Source organism: Triturus cristatus, chromosome 6, assembly GCF_964204655.1.
Source record: "Triturus cristatus chromosome 6, aTriCri1.1, whole genome shotgun sequence".
Taxonomy (NCBI): domain Eukaryota; kingdom Metazoa; phylum Chordata; class Amphibia; order Caudata; family Salamandridae; genus Triturus; species Triturus cristatus.
The window spans coordinates 396,700,267-396,724,094 of NC_140589.1; the positions used below are offsets into that span (position 1 = coordinate 396,700,267).

Here is a 23,828-nt window from a genome sequence, read left to right on the forward strand (position 1 = left end):
ATGGTCGTAAATTATAGCGTGTCCCCCTGAGTACTGACATATAATTATCTACTTAATTCTGAGCTGCGTGCGGGCTTCGTGTGTTTACTTTTTTCTGGGCTGTAGATTGAAAATTGGCATCTACATTTCACCCTTTTATAGGGAAAGCCAGCGGAATAGCATTGAACAAAAAAGTTATTTTAGGGAGGATTGTCATTTTAACCAGATTGACTCGCCCATACAAATTCAGTGGCAAATTGGCCCATTTTAATAGCGTTTTAGAAATCTCCTTAACGACTAACTGCCAACTGATTTTAGGAATATCAGTCAGTTTCTGGGTAAGATAAATTCCCAGGTATCTGATTTTATTTCTGGCCCCCGGGATGCCTGTTGAATTATTCCACCCCATTATTTCAGTCTTCCCCTTATTAATTTGATACCCAGATAGCCGTCCAAATTCTTCAGCTAATTCAAATAGTCTAGGGATTGCCTCAGTATGATTAGAAGTATATAGCAGAAGATCGTCCGCATACAACGCTGTTTTAAGCTCTAAATCTGCTATTTTAAAAGGTGAAATTTTTTGATCAGCTCTAATAAGAGAGACAAAAGGCTCTATGTAGATATCAAACAATAAAGGGGACAAAGGACATCCCTGTCTGGTTCCGCGGAAGATGTTAAATCAATCTGATAGACCCCCATTTACCAAGACCTTAGCTCGCGGACTCTGATAAAGTGATTTGATCCCTTCTATATAAACTTGTGGAAAACCAAAGCTGGCCATTGTTGCCCAAAGATGCTCCCAATTAACCTGATCAAAGGCTTTGGCCGCATCGATTGCGACTATTGCTAATGGCAACCCCCTCTCTTCCGCAAAATCAATTGCCCCGATCACCTGGAATGTTAATTCATTCAATTGCCTCCCAGGGATGAACCCTCTTTGATCTGGGTGGATAATTGTTTTTATAATTTTAGCAAGTCTCGTGGCCAGTATCCCAGAGTAGATCTTTAAATCAGAATTCAATAAAGATATAGGCCTGTAGTCTGATTTTCTTCGGTTTGCTACCAAATTATAATATTAATAATTATGCCTCACAATTTATATTCTATGTGATAGTGATAGCCAGAAGAGAAATATGTAAAGAATGGAAATCAGAGGCCCCCCCAAGATTTGCTGATTGTTTAAAAAACATCATGATGGTTAGCAAGTCTGATATGGCCTGTGAGGCCGCAAGCGCCGAGGGGGTGTGGTCGGCCCTGGTTGCTTGGTTGAAAAACTAAGGGTGGTCCTATGATTATGCCAGAGGTTTGTGGTTCAGTCCTCCCGAGTTCCCAGGGTGGCCCAGTTTAGTGAATGGGAATGGGAGTCGGACACGATGACAGCCTACCTCTGGGAGATCTCTTTTCTTTTTCCACACACTGTGTTAAGGGCGGTAAGGACATCGGAGAGTGTGGAAGGTATGAGGATCTTCCACCTAGAGTTTAAAATATCTGGTGGCATGTATGAGGACAAAAAAAAAAAAAATCTACATTTCACCCGAAGGTAGTGGAGCGCTTTACGTGAGAACCAGTTACATTACACAAGAACACATTCATTTTTGGTAGGCACAGGGGAGATGAAGTGATTGGCCCAGCCCACGCCGAGACTTGAACTTGCTTCTCCAGTTCCAAAGCCGGCAGTTCTGGCCGTTAGTTTGTTGGCCTGTTTATAAGTGTTTACTTTTTTTATTTGCTGCAGACTGAAAATTGCTGTCTCTATTTCAAGTATTATTTGAAGATACTCGCATTACTCGGTAATATTGTAGTGTGCTTTGCATGTAAGTGTTTTGTATGCATTTGACGTGCAGACTCTACTTTCCAATGAATATATGAGCGAGAAATGCACAGCTGCCCACTGTCTCCCCCCTCCCTTGGAAGCAAACGCGTGCCGCTTGTTTTTTTGCACATTTATATAGCGCAAATTCGACCCGAAGGTAGTGGAGTGCTTTACGTGAGCACTGGTTACATTACACAAGGACACATTCATTTTAAGTAGGCACGGGGGAGATGAAGTATTTGGCCCACCCCACGCCGAGACTCGAACCTGCTTCTCCAGTTCCAAAGCCGACAGTTCTGGTCATTAGTTTGTTGGCCTGTTTATGGCGACCCCTGGCACAGGGCATGCAGCAGCGGCGGTTTACGAATGTGTGCAGACAACACTCAGAAGCCCCTACAGTTGGAGACGGGTCTGAAGACTCAACCCTGATGCCTTGGACTCATTTCCATGGGTGAGAGTTTCCTATGTGAAAAAGTACCCCAAACAGAGGCTCTTGAGGCTAGGTAGATCAGTGCTTAATTTGTAACAAAAATCAATGCATGGGCGCAGATTTTTCGCAGGAAGCCAATGTTCCCTTCCCTTCTCTGGCACCAGCCTGTTCTATGAGTGATAATGGCTCCTTCCTGAATATAGGAAGCCAAAGCTAGGCTCCAGCGAGCAGCCAAAGCAAACAAGCCAGTTTCCAGTTTCCATTTGCGAGAGTTTGAGCTATTGGCATTGTAAATAACAGTTCCTTTTATTTGTTTTGAAAACCTGCAAGCAGTGCCTAAACACACACTTTGTACTTATAGTTGTTGCTTACAAAAAGCAAGGCTGGCAGTAACTGCACCTCTTTTACTGCCAGCCTTCTCATAAGCAACAATTATAAGTACAAAGTGTGTGTTTAGGCACCGCTTGCAGGTTTTCAAAACATAAATAAAAGGCACTGTCATTTACAGTGCCAATAGTCGAAACTCTCGCAAATGCGAGACCTATTGCATTGCAAATGCTTGTTTGTAATTTTGCTGGGTTCTGTATGTGGTGGTAACAAACTCAACTTAAAAATGCTCATAGAAAAGACGTACTGAAACTAATAGATACAATCCAACTTTGATCAAATGATTGTTTATCTTTGATCAGTTTGTTAAGTGTTGTTTTATTTTATTTTATTCGATGAGGTTTGTGCTTGGTGTTGCTTTGATTAGTGGTCCAACCTGATGTATTGAAAGGACTCATCCCTGTTTATGATTTCTTTGATTTGCTGGGTCCTGGGCATTTGGCACTCTGCTACGTGAGCCTACTGCTTGGACAGCCAGGTCTACAGAGAAGGGCATTCTGCCTGCTCTGTTCAGGATTTTTTGGTTTTAGCTGGCACACAGACCCACCCCCTGGAAGGTACTGCTTTGGCATCTCTTCAAAAGAGAAGCAATCTGCTGTTAGAATTCCATATTTGAAGAACAAGTTAGTTACCTTCAAGTAACACTCTTTCTGGTAGAGATTCTATCTAACTGCAGATTTTTCAGCAACCCACCCTCCTCCCCGTACTGTGAACTGGGTTCTTTCATCTAATACGATTCCAGCTTAGAGATCGGCACACTGGTCACAATTAATCTGATATTGGCTCTGCATCAGAGGGCAACGACTGGTCAGAAAGCAACATATGTCAGCAGGCATGGCTAGTGCCAATACAGGCTTGTGCATGTTACATCCGGCGCACAATAACAGCGTCGCGGAGCAACCGTTGCACAGTGGGTCTGCTGAAGATTTTCCAGATCCCATCTGACACATGGGGAAATATTCAAAAGGTGAGGAATCTGCTGTTAGTTTTTACCAGAAAGAACGCTACCAAAGGTAAGTAACTTCTTCACCTGTTATGTACTTACCTGCCTCCTGGGACTTCCCATCAACGTCCATCTTTGAAATACAGCACATCTATTATCATTGTTAGGCTTTTATGTAATGGTAAAGGAAAATAGCACAGTTCTAAAATGGAATAAAAGTTCATAGTTCATGTTCGGGAGAGTTAGCGCCACTATGTTGGGTAATGAATCTTAGGATGAGTTCTATAATGTAGATAATTACCGTGGGACCCCCTGCGTTGTTGCAAGGCGAAACATGGCTTAATGTAAAACCTTTTACGTAGTTATATCGCATTTTCATTGTTTTGATATTAACTCTGGATTGTAAAACATTTGCCTTTAAAGTCTTCCCGCCTGTAAGACACAATGTTTGGAAAGCTTTTCCCAATGATTGGCATTTCTGTATGGGTGGCAGTGCCACGCCCTCTTTCCCCCCCCCAACAATAGCATTGTCTGTCAGGCTGAACAAAGGTCAGCTTGACAGGCACTCTTCTTGTTCAGGTCAGACAGCCAACTAGACATGCGCAAAATGTGAAGGCTCATGGTGTTGGACTGAAAAATGTGTCTAATTGACTCCTTCTAGCATTGTGCGAGTTAAGTTATCATTTGCGGCACCATTTTGTATTCAGCCATCATTTAGTACCATGATCCAAAATGAGCTTCTGCTTCATACTGCCTGCCTCAGCAGAAAACAGCCTTGATTTTTTCTCTTTATTATTCAAGGTTGAGCTTCGCTGCACTAATGTATAGATCGTTATGTCACTGCATGCCTTTCCCAGTAGGTAGACCTGCTCCCACTCTCAGAGAGACAGGCACCGGTAGAGTAACCTTGAAACCAAGATAGCATGTACCCAGTCTCAGGATTGTAGCCCATCCTTCTGTACCTTCTGTGTTCATCAGTGCCCAGACTAGGAAATTCCAGTCTGGGCGGGTCTTTAGGGGTGCTGGAAATGTATATCTTTTATTTCCAGTCCCTCTGCCACAATCCAAGGAGGCTGGTCAGTCTGGACTCCACTCGAGTGTATGACTAATAAATAACTTTGGTTTCGTATTCTCTACTGTCTGACCAACTTTTCATTTGAATGGAAGGCTGAGAGGTGGTCGCGAGTGACCCGGTGACCCTAATGGGTCACTTACTTCACTGGCTGCCTGAGTTTTGCCAGGCTGAGGATTTCATAGCCCTGTGAGCTTGACCTCCTTAGCCTGGCAGAAGTGTCTCGAGGGCCTCCCCTTCACTGAGTGCCTCGGACCTGGGCGCTTCAGTTTTAAGCCCTGAGGTGTCCAGGACCTAGTGCCAATCAGTGACACAATGTCACAGAGTGGGGTAGGGTCATCAGTCTCAATGACCCCATCCTACTCTGTGACGGTTGAGGGTATTCTGCCTTCCCAAGGTCAGCCAGTAAGAGAAGGCCGCAGTCCCAACCCTGCTGAGACCTCCAAGTCTTCCCTCCCTGAGAGCTGAAGCGAAAGTAAATTTAGTTTTTTGATGATTGGTGCGTGTGTTTATGTATGAATGTATGTGTATTTGAGTGAGTGTTGTGAATGCATGGGTGTGAGAGCGTGTGCGTGTGTGGCCCCCTGTTCACCTCCCTGCTAAAATTACCGTCTGCAACTGTCTGAATCTCTTTTTAGAGATCCTTGAAGCTGTGAAAGCCGAGTCTCAATAAAAAGAAGCATTTTTGTTTCTAACAGCAGCATTTTTGACCCCCCCCCCCAGTACTGGAAGATCATCAGAATCCTCGCAAAATAAGGGAACTTCTTAAAGATTTGAGTTCCTCGCTTTGCATCCTGATCAGAGAATTTGGAAAATCTGCGCTGATTGGAAACATAAACACGTGGATTTGCCGTTTAGAAACCATCCTTACGTGGCAACAAGACATGATGAACCTTCAGATGACCCAGGTTAGATTTTCATAGTGATTCTGCACACTCTTCTCTCTGATGGATACTTTAAAACATTTATTTTAATGCCACATCTTATTCAGGATGTAACGTAAGGTTTTTTGTATTAACATTTAATGTTGTCCATTGTATTGATTACTGCATTCATTGAAGCAGCGTTTATTTTAAAATTGATGGTATGTTGATATTTCATGTCGAAAAATTATGAAAACAATATGTACATATTGACACATGGTACCAAATAAGTATAATGCTGAAAAAATAAGAAGTGCAGTAGTCTTAAAATTATATTGAGTGAAAAGTGATGGTGATGAGGTGTACAGAGTTGATTCAAGAGGCCAGCATCTTTACTAGATGGTCAGGCTAGCTATTGATCTTGTCGATAGTTGCCGTTTAGATTTGTTGTACATAAATATATCACGTGTGTATGCCCTGCCAACACCAATGCATTTTATAAGGAGGAATAACCAGAAAACATGTACTTTTATGCTCCTTTTAATTACGACGCTGTGCTTACAAAAATATTTTTTTAGTTGAAGATGTCAAAGTGATAAGTTGGGGATTTTGATTACAATGTATAGCATACAATTTAATTTGAAACAAAAATGTATCAATACTATTAATGTATTGATGGCAGCTCACATTCATATTCTCCTAAACTCCATAATATACACAGTTATAGTATTTAGTCTCCATCAGTCAGGGCAGCAAGGGAACTTGAGTCAAAGGATGGAAAAGTGGCAGCGATGCCAACAAGCACGGTCTGCTTTCACTTTCGTCCGTCGCAAAAGCTTTCTTTTCTTTATGGGGCCATGTGTTTGAAACACATGGCCCCATAAAGATAAGAAAGCTTTCACGGCAGAAGGAAGGCAGATGAGCCTGTCCAAATGGGACGGCCCAGAAAGCCGGATGAAAACGTCACAAACACCTCTTTTCCAATGGCTGGCCACCGTTTAGCATAAACGGTGATGCTGGCCAATGGAAAAGAGGGGCGGGGCTTAATGCCCTTTACAAAAAATATCTCAAATCATTAAACCTCGCCAGCGAGATTGCGCATGTGCGAGACCTAAAAAGGAGAGAGCTGGAAGGATGTGTCCATTGAAGCAAAGGCCCTCTTTCCCAGCAGACAGCAAACGCCTTGCAGCTCCTCAGAGTTGGAGGAGGTGGTGGAGGAAAGGATTGGGGAAAGGAACAGCATATGATTTTTGTAAAGAGTTGTGAAACATGGAATTCCATGCCAGAAGTCCTTATCCTGGGATAATTATCAGTACTTAAACACTTAAGTACTGATAAGAAAATGAGAGCAGAAGTTCTGAAAAAGATGGTAATGGTAGTGGTAGTTGACTGGTGAATTTAGAGATCTGGTCTACAAAAGGACAGGAGTAGTATAACGAGCATTTTTTCCTGCAAGAAACAAATGTGGATCTATTGGTTGCAAGTTTGAAGCAACTTAATATTGCTCTGCCTAGGTTAAACAAACATTCCTGAACCAGCCGGAACAATGAATTCCAGGAACTCATTAAACTAGGCAAGAATGGTTGAGAAAAGGTACGGGTCCTGCGTTGCTGTTGCAGAGGGAACTGGGCTCAAAAACATTCTTCCATGAAACAATATCATGCTTAGGTCTACCAACACGGCTCCTATCCTGAGCCAGAAGCATCTTTCAGCTTCTGGCTGTCTACTGAAACTAGTAAACACTCATATGCAAACCAACACCATGAGAAGAATGAGTGAAACCTCTTTCATCATTACTTTTGTCTTTTACATCCATCCTCGTCAAATACTTTATGGTAGCAAATATATTAGTTAAAATGTAATGTATTTTAATATATTGTTTTTAATGTTGGAACTAGTTTTTAATATATTGGTAAAAATGAAAAACCTTTTGGTTTTTTGTAAATGCTGATACTGCATAATCTACCATAAAGTCAAGATCTCATCCATGCAGTCAATATCGAATGCGGGCAAGATGAGTTTCGTATCTTTTTGTTCCTATTTCTTTTAGCTAATTTGGTCATTCTACTGTACTTATTGATTATTTAATACTTATTTTTAAAAGTAGAGATTCACATAAGCAGTGAGTAAAAATGATTTACATGTTGAAATAATGCCACAAAGGTGATTAGGCTGAGTCGTATTTTTGGAAGACATGGATGCTTTGGGGCATCTATTGCCTTTTACAGACTTGACAGAATGATTTCCCAGTACTCTATGAATACTTAACTCGTGAATATAACCGTTCCAGACAAGTACAACATTGACTCTTAACTCCTCGTAATTTTTTTATAAAACCTCAGGATGAAATTAGGATCCAGCCAAAGCGGGACTTAAAGTTGAACAAGAAAATCTCAGTGCTGAGAATATTTTGGCGGCAGAACTGGGGCTGTCTCGGTACAGAACTTTGGATGTCAGTTTCCTGATGTTGCAGTTCTTAGAGGTGTTTCGAAGCTTGGGTGGTATGCTTTTGTGTAAAGACGCACAATTAAGGAAAAATATGTGAAATGCAAAACCGCATTTGTTGCTTTTTTTTAAAGGCTGAAATGCATCCTCGCGTTTATTTTGGACACAGCACATTTCTTTCACAAAAAATAAATTGTTACCGCAAATGACATAATTACACAACATGGGATAATAGCATAATTTTGGGAATTTCTCATAACAAGTACAATGCGATATTATACAACATTATGTAAGCGTAAAGGAAATTAAAGCTGGGCCTAGTAGTTATTCACTTGACTTTGTCCGGTAACTCTCTAATTGTGTTACCTTGCTGTGCGTACATACTTTGTGACCTATTGTATGTACAGTTTCCTCCCTACTGCTTAATAAAATATTGAAAAATATGAAACATAGAAACAACTACTAATCAGGCTGGTATGGTGCAGGTACCACATTATTTGAAGTCCAGAATGTGACTGTACACAGTAGAAGAAAGAATCCATATAACTTTGTATTGACCACTTATGGTTCAATTTATAAAAATCGAATTTCAGTTCAGTTTAGGCGTGCAGACACTGCGTTTGCGAATTGATACTATTGCTAAATGGTGATTTCCATATTTTTTTTATCACCGTTCTTACCAAACTGGGAAATATCCATTAGTTCCTGCAATATACTAAACATCGACAAAGACCTTAGTTTGTTTGTATTCATAAATATTCGAGGTTTATTTTTGCTTCAAATACATTTTCATTATACCCTAGGCATGCATGTATTCTAACCTGTATAACTGAATATGCTAAATGATAAAAGCCACGTCATGTTTCAATTCTTAGAATAAAATAAAAATATGTTTAAAAATAAATTGTCATTAGCATTCAGTCGGAAAGCTGTGTGTTCTAGTTTTTGCTGCAGTGTCAAGGTCAAATTCTTTAGTTGCCTTTAATGATGGAGAATTTTCATGCTATATGGAAGACTCCGTTACAACAAACAAATGATGGACGGAATGCTGACAATGCATACATTCTCCCCCAGTCAAGAGATCTGGGTTAAATCCATCGTTCTTTTGCCCACTACACCACCCCAGTTCAGACATGGCCATATGCAAATCAGTCTTGACCCTGTGCCTCATGGGAACAGTCCAGCCCGAACTGCCAAGCCATGTCTTCCCTGGACCGGAATCAAGCATCCTAGGACCGGTTTCTGGCTATCAGCCGTCATCAGCCAGGATAGCTTGACTCCAGTGGCGTAGTGAGCATCAATAAGTAAAAAGCTATGGTTCTATTGTGTCATTTGCATGTATATTTTCTTGAGCCCTCTGGGGGTAAATTAAGTACATTCTGTGAGTGTAGTTGAACTAAATTACTTGTGGGTTTAGTATAGCACTCTTAGCCATTTGTTGTCGGTCACTTCTCTTCCAAGGTCTTTGTCCCATTTATGCCTCACATAATGTGTATGACCTTGTATAGCCCTGTTGCCTGTTCTCACTAGGAGCAAGCATTGCGCGTAACCACTCATATGACTGGTCTATTCTCACTAGGGGTATGCATTGTGTGTAATAACAGATCTTCAGTTGGAGGTTCTGCCTACCCATTATTTCATTCTGTTTGCAGGTCTTATTTTAGTGTCCCTGAAATGTTGAAGTCACCTACTGTCTCAGTTCTCTTCCTTCTCCAGGGTTCAACTTGCTTGGTCTTGTAGTGCTCATAAGGTTGTCGATAGGCACGTCAAAGGGATGGTCAACATTATTCTCCTTTTCCACAGTTTTAGTGCTGTTCATAGTAGTATTGTTAGAAATGGTGTTTCTGGTTGGCAGAGGTATGCACCCTGTCCAAGCAGGAACCACCACTCTAGTCAGGGTTAGCTAGATACACACTGGAAGATAATCTGTACTCACCCACTGGTAGCTTGGCACAGAGCAGTCAGGCTGATCTAAAGAGGCAACGTGCAAAGTATTTGTGCAACACACACACAGTAACACAATGAAAACACCACAGAAAACTCCACACAGGTTTAGAAAAATAGGGAATGTTTATCTGAGTAAATCAAGACCATCATTACAAAAATCCATTAAGTAGAACCGGAGTCATGAATTTTTATACAATATACCACAAATAGTGTTTAGAAGTCAATAGCGCTAAGCGGTTACTTGAGGTCGTGCTAGACCAAGGTAAAGCCAAAGTTCAGGCCGACCGCAGTGGAGGGCAGGCCGGCTACAGTACTCAGACAGGTTCGGCTGACAAAGTACCTTGGATGGAGCAAGTGTTGAAAACGTCATTCAAGAAGTCGAGGAGGCGCCGTGTCTTGTATCCCGTGGATGGAAGTGAAGCGTCTGCATCGAACCTCTTTATGATGGAGGTGCTGCGTCGCTGTCAAGCCACGCAGTCTGTCAGTGCCGAGTCGTGTTTTCTGTAGAGGCGATGTAGTCAACCTGCTCCTGCGTCGAAGGGCAATGCGTCAGTTCTGATTGGCGCAAAGGCATCACTACGTTAACTTTGGATCAGAAACAGCTGCAGAACCTCCTTCTGAGGCCCAGGAATGGAAGGGGTACCTTAGGCATGGGTAGGACCCACAGATGGCAGAGTCCAGCCGATTTGAAGGAAGTCTTTTATGACCCTGAGACTTCAGAAACCAAGAGGCAAGCCCTTGGAGTCTCTCTGTGTTCAAGTGAGATGGGTCCAGTCCTTGTCCTCAGCAGGGGCAGCTCCGCACAGCAGTGAAGCAGTTCCTTAGAACAGTCAGTCAAGCAGGGTGGCAATCCTTGTAGCACAGCTGTCCAAACTCTTGGCAGAGTTCTTCACAGGTACAGTAGTGTACTATCTTGGTAGGGTCAGAGACCCAGTACTTATGCCAAAATGTGCCTTTGAAGTGGCGGGTGGACTTCAGAGCAGCTCCTTGAAGTGCATAGGTCCCCTTTCATTCCAGCCCTATCTGCCAGGCTATTTGTGGGTGGTAATAAGCCCTCTGTGTGGGGACAGGACACAGCCTATTCAGATGTGTCAGCTCACTCTCCCTCTACCTGGCCAGGAAGGCTATCAGAATGCAGATAAGTCCTCTGTCTCACCAACCCTTCCTGTGTTTGTGGCTGTCTAGTTGGAGTACACAAAGTGTAGCTGTCATCCACCCCAGACGTATTTTGGAGAAAGGCTGCAGGCACACAGAGGGAAGTTAAGAGCAGAGAAATGTCCAATTTCTAAAAGTGGTATTTCTATAATAGTAATGTTAAAAAGGATTTATTGTTATCATTCCAAAGATATGAAACCTGATTAGCTCCTTTCTAATCCGGAATTACACCTCAAAAGTGTTTTAAGGTATTTCCAATGCTAGCCTATGGGAGGAGTAGGCCTCACAACAGTAAAACATTTTTTTAGCTGTTTGTCACTACAACAACATAACCCGAAACTAGAAAAAATGTCCCTTTCCAACCTTTTATATGTGAGACGACCTGGTCTTAATAAGCAGAACTCCAATTGGACTGCAGCACCTCTTGGACACCACCAACAACTTCTTGTAAGTAAACGCATTATGCATTAATTTAAGTAAAACAAAAACTATGGCAATAAATTATTCCAGAAGAAAAAGTTGAATTGGTATCTGGACGGACATCGCCTAGAACCAGCAACTAAATATATATATCTTGCAGCCTTATTACATAGCAGAGGCTTCTACAAACCTTAGATGGAAGCCCTGCACTGGAAAGGCACCACAACTTCCCTAGCAGTGAAGCCTCTAAAGAATGCCCTTCCAGGCCTAACCTTAGATCCACTATTACAGGTTGTCCAGGCCAAGCTACAACCAATGCTAACTTATTAAAGCGAATCAATGCGAGGGAGGGATGCGATCGCTTTGCACAAAATCATCATCATCAGTGCCTACAGAGCAATTTTCCACCTCCCGACCTATATGTGTCCTGCCCAAATTCATCTAGAATTTGGCCTACAGAAACAGACTGTGACTAGAACGGGGACTTGCATTAAAAAGCTGGCACAAGATTAGGGGAGCCGAGCAACAATCACTAAATTCACACCTGGACTGATTTTACATGCCATGGAAAATCACCCACCAGAGAGTACCTATTAGACTCCTTACCAAAAGTAGGTGTAACGAACCTGTGGGCCACCTCTGCAACCCATAAGAACTTTAATAAGACAGTAAAAAATACAACAAAAACCATATGCATAATCGAAGACATAGAAACCTTAGCAAAAAGGGCACACGCTGGTCTGTGCTTAACGATAATTTAGTCCGCAAACCACAACTATACTTAAGTGTAGGATTCAAAATGAAGACGAAAACAAAATTCTTAAAACTCCTCCTGAGCATCCCACTGATACTCCTGCATATACCTCCCTGAAAAAGGAAACCATGTGAGCATACTTGCCACCTCTGTGGAAACGGAAGTGAGGATTTCGTTCACGTTATCTGCATTTGCCCAAGTCTAATGAAGATTAGAAGCACTCTACTTCGTCCCACCTTCAAACAAAACGGCATCAGGCCTTGCAGGCAGGCAGTGAAGCTATGCTTCAATTCTACTGTCACCCAACTAAACTGCCGCCTCACAGAGTTTTTCAGTATAGTAGAAAGGAGACTGCCTCAAACATTGCCTGAAGGCACAGAGAGCAAATAACAATCGCCCAATGAGGATACTGATCACAACACAGGAAAAGTCAGGATGCTACAACAACGTTCAATGGCTGAGCACTCTACCACTTTTTGCAAAACACATACAGAACCCCCATTCAAGTGTCCTGGGAACAGGAAAAGCTGGAACATAAACAAGATCTCATAAAACAAACCTAAAAAAAAAGCCTACGCACAATGAACAATAAACAGACTCTTTTTAAAATGGTTTTATTCCTCCTTAAAGTTGCACCAGTGTATCAATCTATGTGGACTGTCATGATGACATCATATGCTCAACATGGGGAAAGGAAATGTCCTTTTTACACCGTAAGCTGCCAAATGCAGATTTCTCAGATTACTGACTTTATTGCACAAATGCTGCCACTTTAACATAGGCATACAGGAAAAATGTAAATAAAGTTTTTTGTAACATTTTCTTCTTCTCTCCATAGTTTATCTTTTTACTTATAATGTAACCGAAATTGCAAAGGTTGTAATTAATCATGTAAATACAGACTGCTATAACTACCAGGATATGTCAAACTTAAAATTACATGTCCTACCTTTTACTTCCACAGCACCATGTCCTTGGGGCAACCTAGGGCCTACTTTAGGGGTGACCTATATGTAATAAAAGGGGAGTATAAGACTTGGAAAGTGGTTCTAAATGACAATTTGAAGTGGCAGTAAACTGCATACACAGGTCCTGCAATTGCTGGCCTGAGACAGGTTTGAGAGGTTTGATGTATGGGTGGGTTAACCAGTGCAGCAGGCCCACTAGTAACATTTAGATCACAGCCCCTGGGTATATGGTTTACCACCTTACAAGGGACACATAAGTAATCTAAATATGCCAGTCTGCTATATACCAATGTTACCATATTTAGGGCAGAAGCACATACACTTTAGCACTGGTTAGCAGTGGTAAAGTGCTCAGAGTCCTAAGGCCAACAAAAAGAATCCTCGAAATGTGGAGGTAAGCAGACAAAAAGTTGGGGAAGACCACCCTAAGGATGTCAGGTCTAACACTCATGTCAGGCCCCATTGTGCCCACCCCAATCAGGAGGAGCCATGCAATGTCTCCATTGGCTATAGTGCACTTGTATAGGCCAGTTTCAGATGCATCTATTGGACTTTCACAAAACATAATAGATCATCTGTGTATGCGAAGATGATATGCACTGTGTTGGCCAGCTGCAGACCCTTACTGTGACTAGCTTTCCTCGTAATGCAAGGAAAGGACTCCATCTCTTATGCCAAAAACATTCCTTACAATGGCCATCACAGTCTCCTTCCTTGAGATATTGATGTGGGGGGCAAAATTATCTTGCCGGAGTGTATCAAACGCCTTTTTCCAGGTCCACCAACACCACCTTGGCATTTGTATATTTGCATGTGTGGCGGAGGTTCAGGGAAGTATTATGTGTAGGGATGCAGCTGTTATGGTCTTGATGTGCCAGTCTTGGCAGTAGTGCACGTATGCATCTTACAAGTATCTTGCTAAGTATTTTGTTGTCGGAGTTGAGCTTGAACATTTGTCTACAGGAAGCTCTGTGCAAGGAACACATGGGGGTTTAAGCAGTAAAGCTTTCATAGTTTCTGTAGTGGTGTCTGTGAGGCTACCTATGTGCAGTGCAGCTGGGTACACTGAAGATATGAGTGGCCCCACTATATTGGTGTACACACAGTAGAGTTCTACATGGAGCCCATTGGGTCCTGGGCTCTAACCTTCAGCCATTTTTCCACAGCTTCTTTACTTTTTTTTCCGTTGTGTCGCAATTCAATGATATATTGTCTTGTGCAAATCAGGACAGGGGTGTTCTGGTAAGGTATGAGCTGGTTACATATAGTTATGTATCACTTTACCTAGATCAGAATAATATTCTAAGAAGGCTGTGTTCATTTCAGTTTGTTTGTGAACCTTTATGCTGTGTACATTCATAGTATACATCACTTGCATGCCCTTTGCTTGAGTTGGGTGAGCCAAGCTAGGAGATATCCTGCTCAGTCAACTTCTGTTTGGATAGGCATTAACTATTTATTGTATTTAAGACTTTGTATTCTTTCCAGCAATGTAGCATTAATTTCCCTAGCATTTACCAAGCAATGTCTTCTCACGAGATAAGGAACCATTTCCTGTCCAATGTAATGTCTTGTCCAGTGTATTTAATTCTGTCTTTAAGGTGTCTCTAACTCTCACTTCTGCGTGGATACAGTGTCCTTTCAACACCACTTTGCAGCTGTCCCACTTCACCAGTAAGCTTAAAGTTTTGACTTTATTTTCCCTAAAGTTGTGCTTAATGGCATTGCTTAGTTACTCCCTCTAACCTGCTTTATTGCATGGAAGCCTGAATGTACCCAGTTGGGGTGGGTGTATATTGTCCCTAGCAATTTTCTTTATCAGGGAGTTGTGGTCTGTGATGATTTTACCCAGGTATTCTGAATAGAACACCTGTGCCTGGATCGAAATCAAACAAAAAATCATGTCTAGTCTCTTACATCTGGATATTGATTCTTCCAGACCGCTCCCAGTTTTATAGCTTCCTTGTAAAATTCCCTGTCACCATTTCTGTGGGAGTCCAGAACAACATAAGTGTGTGATCAATTCAATGGCAGTTAGTCGGCACCAGTTTTCATTGTTTTACCCAGCCAATGTGCCAGGCATTCTGAAACAGTTTGAAATAATTTAAGTTAAGGGCATATATACTTCCCAATATTGCCTCAAATCTCTTTAGCCTGCCTCTGAGCAAAATCTATCTGCCCTCCTGTCAATGTAGGAATTCATAGTATCAAAAGACATCCTGTGTCTAATACACCCCTTGTGTAGTCAGAATAATTTGTCGCACTGTAACCTACCTCTCCCTCTGCCATGCAGCTTGTTGGGTTTAATGTGCCCAAGATGTGTTTGTTGAAGGGCTGCTATCTGAATACCCCTGCATCTCAGGTAAGAGTGTATCTTGGCTCTCTTGGACAGAGAGCCCATATTGTAGATGTTTCATATGGCAACATTGAATGTTTGCGGCATGTGTAGCTGTATATAATCTTGCCTCTAGTCTTTGGCTCAGACGTTTGCAATTTGACTTTCGAGTTTCGAGGTACAGTGACTCCACCTATCAATGGTAATGCACATAGGCTTCAACTTCATTGCTAGAGTGTTTTCATTCTGCCTTATAGTTCAGACTTTTATCACTCGGGGTCGATATAGCATGGTGTTTGTCGTCGCACGCTTTTGTTCCATCCACTCCCGTTGGCACAAACAATCTTCAATCGCTTTTGGTTTCCCCCTTGTTGCAACCTTCTTCAGTTCAGTGACTGGGTTTCCATTTGTTGCACTTTTTTGTGGCCTTGTACTAGGTCCCCCTCTCTGAAAATGCAGATTCCGTGATGGAAAAGACTCCTTTTAAGTATTGTACTCCGTGTCACTTAAAATACCCCTAGACTGACCACCACCAGGTTTTGAACCTCTGTCTTTCGCCCGAGCATGTAAAGGCTACTTGCCTGGAACAGCAGCATGTATTCTGTGCCTCCTTTTAGCACGTGTTTCCTTACTGTCACAAAGGATGCACGTTGCTGTTCAGCTGTGGCTCTGCAGTGCAGAAGAACGTCTACTGTTCTCCACTCTAAGCTGTCCCATGGTGCGGGCTTACTGATATAGGGTATCTCTGTCCTTAAAATATAGCAGTCTCGATACCATCAGCGTAGGTGGTGCTTCTAGGAAAGGGTGGTGTGACTGTACTCTATGTGCGCCCTCAAGACTCTTTACAGGCCGTTTTGGTGAAATCGATTATGCCAATCTGTCAGCCAGTCCTCCAGATATCACCATATCGGCCCCCTTAGCCCAACCAGGCAGCCTCACCTCCTCTGAGTCCTCAAACCCTTTATTTAGTAAAGTACACCCTTTCATTCAACTCTAATAGCTGTATTTTCTAGGGTAGCTGTGGTTGGTTGTAGCTCATCTAGGAAGGTCGTTGTGTTTTGTACTGTTTGATAGCTTCCTCTGATCACACCTCAAGAGAGTGACATCTACTTGCACTGCGTTGATCTAAGTTTCAAATATCTCCCTGGTTATTGTTGTGACAGCAAGGATGGTGTCCAAAATGTCTGTTGTACTTTCATTGGGTTGGCCATTCAGGTTCACTGACCATAATTCAAGCCTGCTCTGTGTGCCCCAGCTTGGAGAGTGTTGGGTGTGGGAGGCCCATCCGATCGCTTTTTTCCAGTACCTAGCACAATAGTTGCCCATTTTATGTGTAGTCTCTTAGAGGTGAGCAAACTGTTTTTGGCAGTAGATGGTGTTTCAGGCATTATGATCTGGCTATATTGCTCAAATGAGAAGCACCTCATTTATGGAGTTGCTGTTGTGTGCATGTGAGCTCTCTTATAGCCATCTCCAACATATTAATTAGGAGACAGGAGAGACAGATCTAACATGCACCTCCACACACCCTGTTACACAAACCTTTGTGTTTGTGAGTTAATACTTAGTAGAGGCCAGTTATTTCACTGGAAAGTTCTGTTTTGAGGCTCACCTGAATTGTTCAACCTGTGCCCTGGTGGAGTAGTGCTCAAGATAATGCATTCTCTCTGTGGTGGGTCATTGCTTAACTGAATGGGTGTGTTTATTTCGCAGTCCCTCCTGACTTCTCCAAAATGCTGTGCTGCAGGGCCCCCCTATGAGGTGGGACCCTACAACGCTGGCAATCCAATATTGGGGGAGGAGTTTGAGCTTGTGCAAACCCAAAAATGGTGCGATGTTCTGATGGTGGTCCCCTTGTTCTCTTAAGAGCCCACTCTTGCTGCAGTTCTGCATTGCCAGCTGATAATGCAGTTGTGTGTAGAAGAGGGAGTAGGTGCCCACCTTTGCTCAGCGAGTCCCTCCACTTCTGTGTGCCCTTCTATCCCCACAGCCTTTATGATCTGCCTTACACTGGGAGGTTTTATCTATATCTGCTCTTTGGAGGTGGGCCATACTCAGGTCCTTCAAATATTACTCCAATTCGAGGCCAAAGTAGTTCTCAACCCCTCAGTTTCTGAGAGGACTCCAGGGCGTCTCAGTTTTAATCTGATTGTCGGGTGCACTCGCTTCACAGCCCGCCATCTTAGTCTCACAACGCAAGGTCAATCTGCCACCTCAGACCAACTCTGTCATTCGGCTGTAATCTTTGGAGTTCCACACCAATAATGCGGGGAGCGGGGGTGGTCCTGTGTTATTGAGTGGGTTCCCTGCCACCACGGATTCAGGAGCTATTGTGGCAGGATTTCTGTGGAATTTGAGCAGTCATCAAGAGTTTTGTAGAACGATTGTTACTCGCCAGCCATGCCCTTTGTGAAGATACCTCTTAAGGAAGCACAAACACTTTATAGCAGAGATATTTTTTATTTACGTCTATCTATGTCAAACAGTTGTTGGTATTCATCACATAGACATTTTGGACTTAAAAATCAATGTAAAAGATGTATTAATGTTTCTTTTTGTTTTATTATATGCTACCCTCCACAAAACCTTTTGTGATTTCATTGAAAGCTCAGCAAATATGTAGTAATTAATTCACTACAGAGTGCATAATCTTTTTAAACTACAGTAATTTTGTATGATTTGTTTACAGCAGGTTAACAGCAACCTTTCCCTCTGTGAGCTTCCACTGTATATGCAAAGTAACATATTATACAGGTTTGAAGATGGCTGGGACATCATTAGTCTTGGTCAAGTCACCCCAGCACTGCATGTTCTAAGCGAAGATCGTCAATTGTGGATGAAACTCTGCCAATACCATTTTTCAGAAAAACAGGTACAGTTTTGTTTAGCATCATGAAGTAAACTTAAATTCTGTTGCAGATGTTTGTATGTTGACCCTGTGGTTGATGTCTGTTGTACATAGGCTGCCTAGCGAGATAGCTCTGTACCACAGTGAAAACTAAGAGGTACTTTGTCCTTTACAAATTTTTTATTGTGAAATGTGGGTAATCCCGATTTAGGAGACTGCAACCACACATTTGGCCTGAATGTGCAGGATATAAGGGCCTGTGAGGCCACTCTTGTCACCTCTGTACAACTCCTGTTGTTCCTAAGATTGAAACTACCACAACAATAGGCCCTGCAGGAACCAAATTGGTTTACAGAAAATTACAGCAGACTGCTGTGGTTTACAACCCTTAAGGATATAAGTCAGGTAGACCTGTGCTGTTGGAAATAGAGTATAGCAATGGGTCCAACTTATAGGGGGAGACATAGCTGATGGCAGCTAATGACTGGGGTCTCTTAGAGAGCGCACGCTCTGCCATGGAAAGGCAGGCACACCATCATAGCAAAGACCATTCTACGGCCACCACCCAACCGCTTAAATGTAGCCACCTATGACTGACACTACACACAAATTAAGGCAACCCAGCTTGGCCAGAAATGAAATATAACACCAGCTGGAACACGTACAAGTCTCATCCAAGCACCATATATAAGGTCCATACAAATCCAGCCACTTAAATCTAGCCACCTAAAACTGCTTCTACACATATATAATAGACGGACCAACTTGACTAAAGCATATTTATCACAGCGCCAAATGGAGCACTTACAAATCTCATGGTAGCCCCTTATCAGATATATACAACAGGTGGAGGCTTAGGTCCCAGGTGGGCTGAGCTCTCATGTTAAGCCCTCTGAATGCATCAGGCTAGAAAAAGTGGCAACACAATGTCACCTGAAATAAAAACATACAGTGAGAACATGAAGGTGAAACAAACACACAACATAGGGTGAAATAAAGTTCTACTGTAGAGGACCTCCCTCACCAGTTATTCTTCCTGGAGCTTGTGAATGCAGGGACTGGAAGACCCAGGGAGCGTCTAAGACTGTGTAAGAGAACAACAGAGTATCCGCACGCTTAGCCTCCTCAACCGCCCAATCAACAAACATAAAGGAAGTTAGATGTGGATTAGGTTACACTCATACTTGCATTACTCCAGCTAATGCGAATAAACCACTTACATAAAAGCTACGAGCTGGATGTTTTTTGTTAGACAAACGTGGATGAAAAGGAACCGCTGTGAAACTTAAGTTCATAGAGATAAAGCCTCTCTATTTAAAGTTCCTTCCTGCTTTCCTAGAACTGCGTCACATGCCTGTGATTTGCAAAGGGTTAATAGTTCGTAAGCAAGCTGCGTAACATGCCATTGCAACAATGTTAACAGTTCCTTAACACGTGCTGGCACGGAAGCAACTAAAGATTAACAGCCTTTAAATTATAATGTGAATATCACATCAAGATGCAATTAGTCACGCGCGCGAGGCCTCAGCTGCGCAGATTTAGCTGACTGGAGAATCCTCCCCGTTGTTCAGGACCACATCTTTGGAGCCGGAACAGAACAGATGAAGATATGATGGACGTCCCTGGTCGGCAGAAGCGGAGATCTAATGGGCAGACCTCGACGGCAGAAGTCTGCTCGTGGAAGTCTTCCGGCAGGAGCTGAATCCGAACTGCAGGAGCAGAAGCAGTTCTGTGATGACAGGCGAGATTGCCTAGCAAAGGGTGTGATCGGTGGTTATATACCCTCCACAGGCCAACACCCAAAATGTAACGTGACTCATGGCCTAAACAGTGACTCATAGCCTGATGGGAGATGACTGACTCATGGCCTGATGGGAGATGAAGTGTGTAATCAGAAGTGTCAAGTCACTGTGGCAGAATGTGTGGCGAAGAACAGTGCTACTTTATTCCAATGCCTGACTACGGGGTTTGTTCATTTCAATGTGTTAAATGGTTACTTAATCAAATAATGGCATACTCTTGCCTTGAAGACACATACCAATTCTCGACAATATTGGTAAGAGGTTCTCGGCATTGGCGGCCACCTCCGTTAGAGCCACTAATGCCTTTGCCATTCTTGGGAGATATGACTGGCAGATGTGGTCAGACATCTCTACTCTGTTGGAGTAGCTCACGGAAGATAAAAAGAAAGAGGATAAATATATTCTATTGGAGGGAGAAAGAGCGTCTTCGGAGGTCATTGAAATAGTCATGGACGTTTCATCCACTGTGTTTCACCAGATGGTAGGAGCGGCGGTTTTGATCACCAGGAATGGCTAATGGCAACCACCTTTCACCCAGAGGTCCAAGCCAAGGACTTAGACATGTCTTTTGATGGCGAGTGCTCGTTTGGTAAGCACAGAGACGAGGCACTACAATCTATAAAGGCAGCCACAGAGACGGCCAAAGCCTTAGGCAATCTCCAGCAGTGCCGCTTTATGTCCTTTCGAGGTAGAGTGGGGGGGCAATTCTGTTATCCCGTCCGCAAGTTCAACAGCGGTACCAGGGATATCCACAGAGTACCTACCAGCCATACAACTGGTCTTTTCAATCCAGCATCGCTCAGCCTTATTCAAGACCGGCAGGACGCAAGAGGCAGCAATCTGCTAGAAAGTCCCAAGACTCCAGTAGGAGGCAAGGAAGTTCATCAGGCCCCTGCTACCATAGTCCCACATGACGATCACAGCTTCTGTGCATCCTTTCGGAAATGGAACTCCATTTCTTCAGACAAATAAATTCTAGATATCTTTCAGCACGGCCACACACTGGAATTTCTTCAGCATCCTCCAAATGTTCCACCATGGAAAGTCCTGCTCTGTCACCTTTCAGATCTCAAAAAGGAAGTAAAGTCACTTCCTCTCAAGTAGACCATAGAGGAAGTACCCGTCAACCAGCAAAATTGGGGGTTTTATTCTCAATTCTTCCACATAAAAAAAAAAAAAAAATTGAGGCAACTCATGGACCTCAGAATGCTGAATATGTTCATCAAAAAACAATCTTTCAGGATGCTCTCTCTTCAGGAAATTCTTCTTCTCATGGAAAAAGGGGCTTGCCTGGCTTCTCTTAATCTCCTCAACACTTATTTTCATATTCCCATCCACTTTTAGCATTTAAAATTTCTAAAGTTCAAAGTGGCAGGCCACCATTATCAATTCAAAGTGCTTCCATTTGGTTTGAAATCTACTCCCAGGGTGTTCACTAAGTGCATGGCACCGATAGCGGCCTTTTTAAAACTTTCAGATCATCAGATGTTCCCTTACCTGGACGATTGACTCATAAAGGCTCTGTCTTTTGAAGCGTGAGAGATTTCAACAAGAGCCTGTCGTGTTCTCTTCCACTCTCTATGTCTTTGCATCAATCTGGTAAATTGTTGGTCTTTCTGGGTGCATGTCTCGACACAGATCAGGGCAAGGCTTTTCCCACTCAAGAGAAAATAATGTGGATTCTGGGTACATCGGAGCTTCTCTTACCAAAAAAAATTAATTCTGTGTGGCAGTACAAGTCCATCCTGGGGATGATGTCCTCTTGTATCACGCTCATCCCCAATTACCGGCTCTGCAGGCAACCGCTGCAGAAACAGCTCGATGCGCAGTGCATTCAGTCTCCAGGCTCATTCAACGACAAGGTTCACATTCCAGCAACAGTGAGCGCCGCAATGACTTGGTGGATGGTCAAGGAAAATCTTTCGCAAGGCCTCTCTTTCATTCACTCTGTGCCACAGCTAGTGATGACCTCGGATGCGTCAATGGACGGATAGAGGGCTCACCTTCAAGAATTACAGATTCATGGCAAGTGGCCAAAAACAGGAATCGGAGTGCCACATAAACATTCTGGAGCTCAAGGCAGTGTTTTTGGGTCTTAAAGCCTTCGTGCCTCAGATCAAGGGCGCGACCGTACTCGTCAGAACTGACAATACTACAACAATGTTTTACCTCCAAAAGCAAGGCGTCATGAGATCTCGAGCGCTTTCCCTTCTTGCTTAACAGATATGGGAATAGCTTCTTCTCAACCACATCTCCTTACTAGTGGAGCACATGCCAGGTGTTCGCAACAAGAAGGCCGACTCTCTCAGCAGGGCCTACAAACAGTGTCACGAATGGGAGCTCAACAACCAGCATTTGAAGTTGGTTTTTCAATCCTGCGGTAACCCAACATTAGATCTGTTCACTACGTTCTTCAACAAAACTTCTCCTCTTTTTGCAGTCAGACATCCTCATCCAAATTCGTCAGGCTATTCCTTCCAGTTTCCTTGGATGGGGATGTTCACCTATGCATTCCCCCCCGTTTCTACTCATTCCTCGAGTACTTCAGAAAATGAAGCAAGAGCCTTGTCGGCTCATTCTCATTTCCTCCAGGTTGGGCAAGGCAATTCTGGTACACCGAGCTGCATCGCCCATCAGAGTGTGCTCTGATTCTCTTCAATCCAAGGGAGGATCTTCTCTGCATGAACCAGGGCCAAGTGGTTCATCCACAAATTCCCTCTCTTCATTTGTCGGCTTGGCTCCTCCCCACGCTTAATTTGGGAATATGAGGCTTTCTGTGGAGTGTTCTACGATACTGCAGAAGTCTCAAGCTCCTTCCATGTTGAAATGTTATACAGCTAAATGAAAGAGATTCTGTGCTTGGTGTATCTCGCAAGCATTACATCCGTTCTCATCATCTGCGGAGCAAGTGCTGCCTTATCTCTTGCAAAATCAGGACTTTCTCACTCTTCCAGAAGAGTTCATCTTGCTTTAATTTCTAGGTATAGAAGACGCTCAAATCAAACTTCTCTGTGGTCTATTCGACTTGTCAAAGGATTTATGAAGGGCTTTTTAAAGCATTTCCGCCTGTTAAGCCTCCTTCAGTTCAGGGGCAGTTAAACATCATCCTGTCACAACTAATGTGTCCTCCCTTTGGGCAATACACAAATGTGAATTGAAGTTCCTTTATTAAAAAGTGGCTTTTCTCTTGGCCATTAGGTTAGCCAGACGTATCGGTGAAATCCAAGCTTTCACTATCAAAGAACAGTATCTTAAATTTTTGCCAGACAGGGTTATCCTACACACTAACCCTTCGTTTATACCTAAGGTGCCTTCAACTTACCACCTCAATGAGCTGATTGTCCTCCCAACGTTCTTTCCTAATCCATCCTCAGCAGCAGAAAGGGCGTTGCATACACTGGACATTAAACGTTGTTTATTAATTTTATCTACAAAGAACAAAAATCTTCCGTAAATCCTCTCAGCTACTGATCTCTTTCTCAGCACCTAGGAAAGGACAAGCCTTGGCACGGGCCAGCATTGCTTGTTGGGTCACCTCGATGACTGCCTTCTGTCATTAAAAGGCTGGCTGCCCGCTTGCAGCGAAAAGACAAGCTCACTCAACTAGGAAAGTGGCGACTTCCTCGGCCCTGTTTGCAGGAGCATCCCTTCCTGACATATGCAGGGC

The 23,828-nt window shown here is 43.1% G+C and overlaps 1 protein-coding gene across 6 annotated transcripts in view; it reads left to right on the forward strand.

The window, feature by feature from the left end:
• The window catches only part of FBXO25 (F-box protein 25), a 491,440-nt gene that overhangs the window by 251,415 nt on the left and 216,197 nt on the right, over window positions 1-23,828 (forward strand). For 4 of the 6 annotated variants that reach the window (XM_085610798.1, XM_085610797.1, XM_085610802.1 and 1 more), the window contains 2 exons: window positions 5,348-5,532; window positions 18,201-18,383. In XM_085610798.1, coding sequence (XP_085466924.1) covers window positions 5,348-5,532; window positions 18,201-18,383 — 368 coding nt within the window. The remainder of the gene's footprint in view (window positions 1-5,347; window positions 5,533-18,200; window positions 18,384-23,828) is intronic. The other 2 variants (XM_085610801.1, XM_085610803.1) reach the window with 1 other exon arrangement.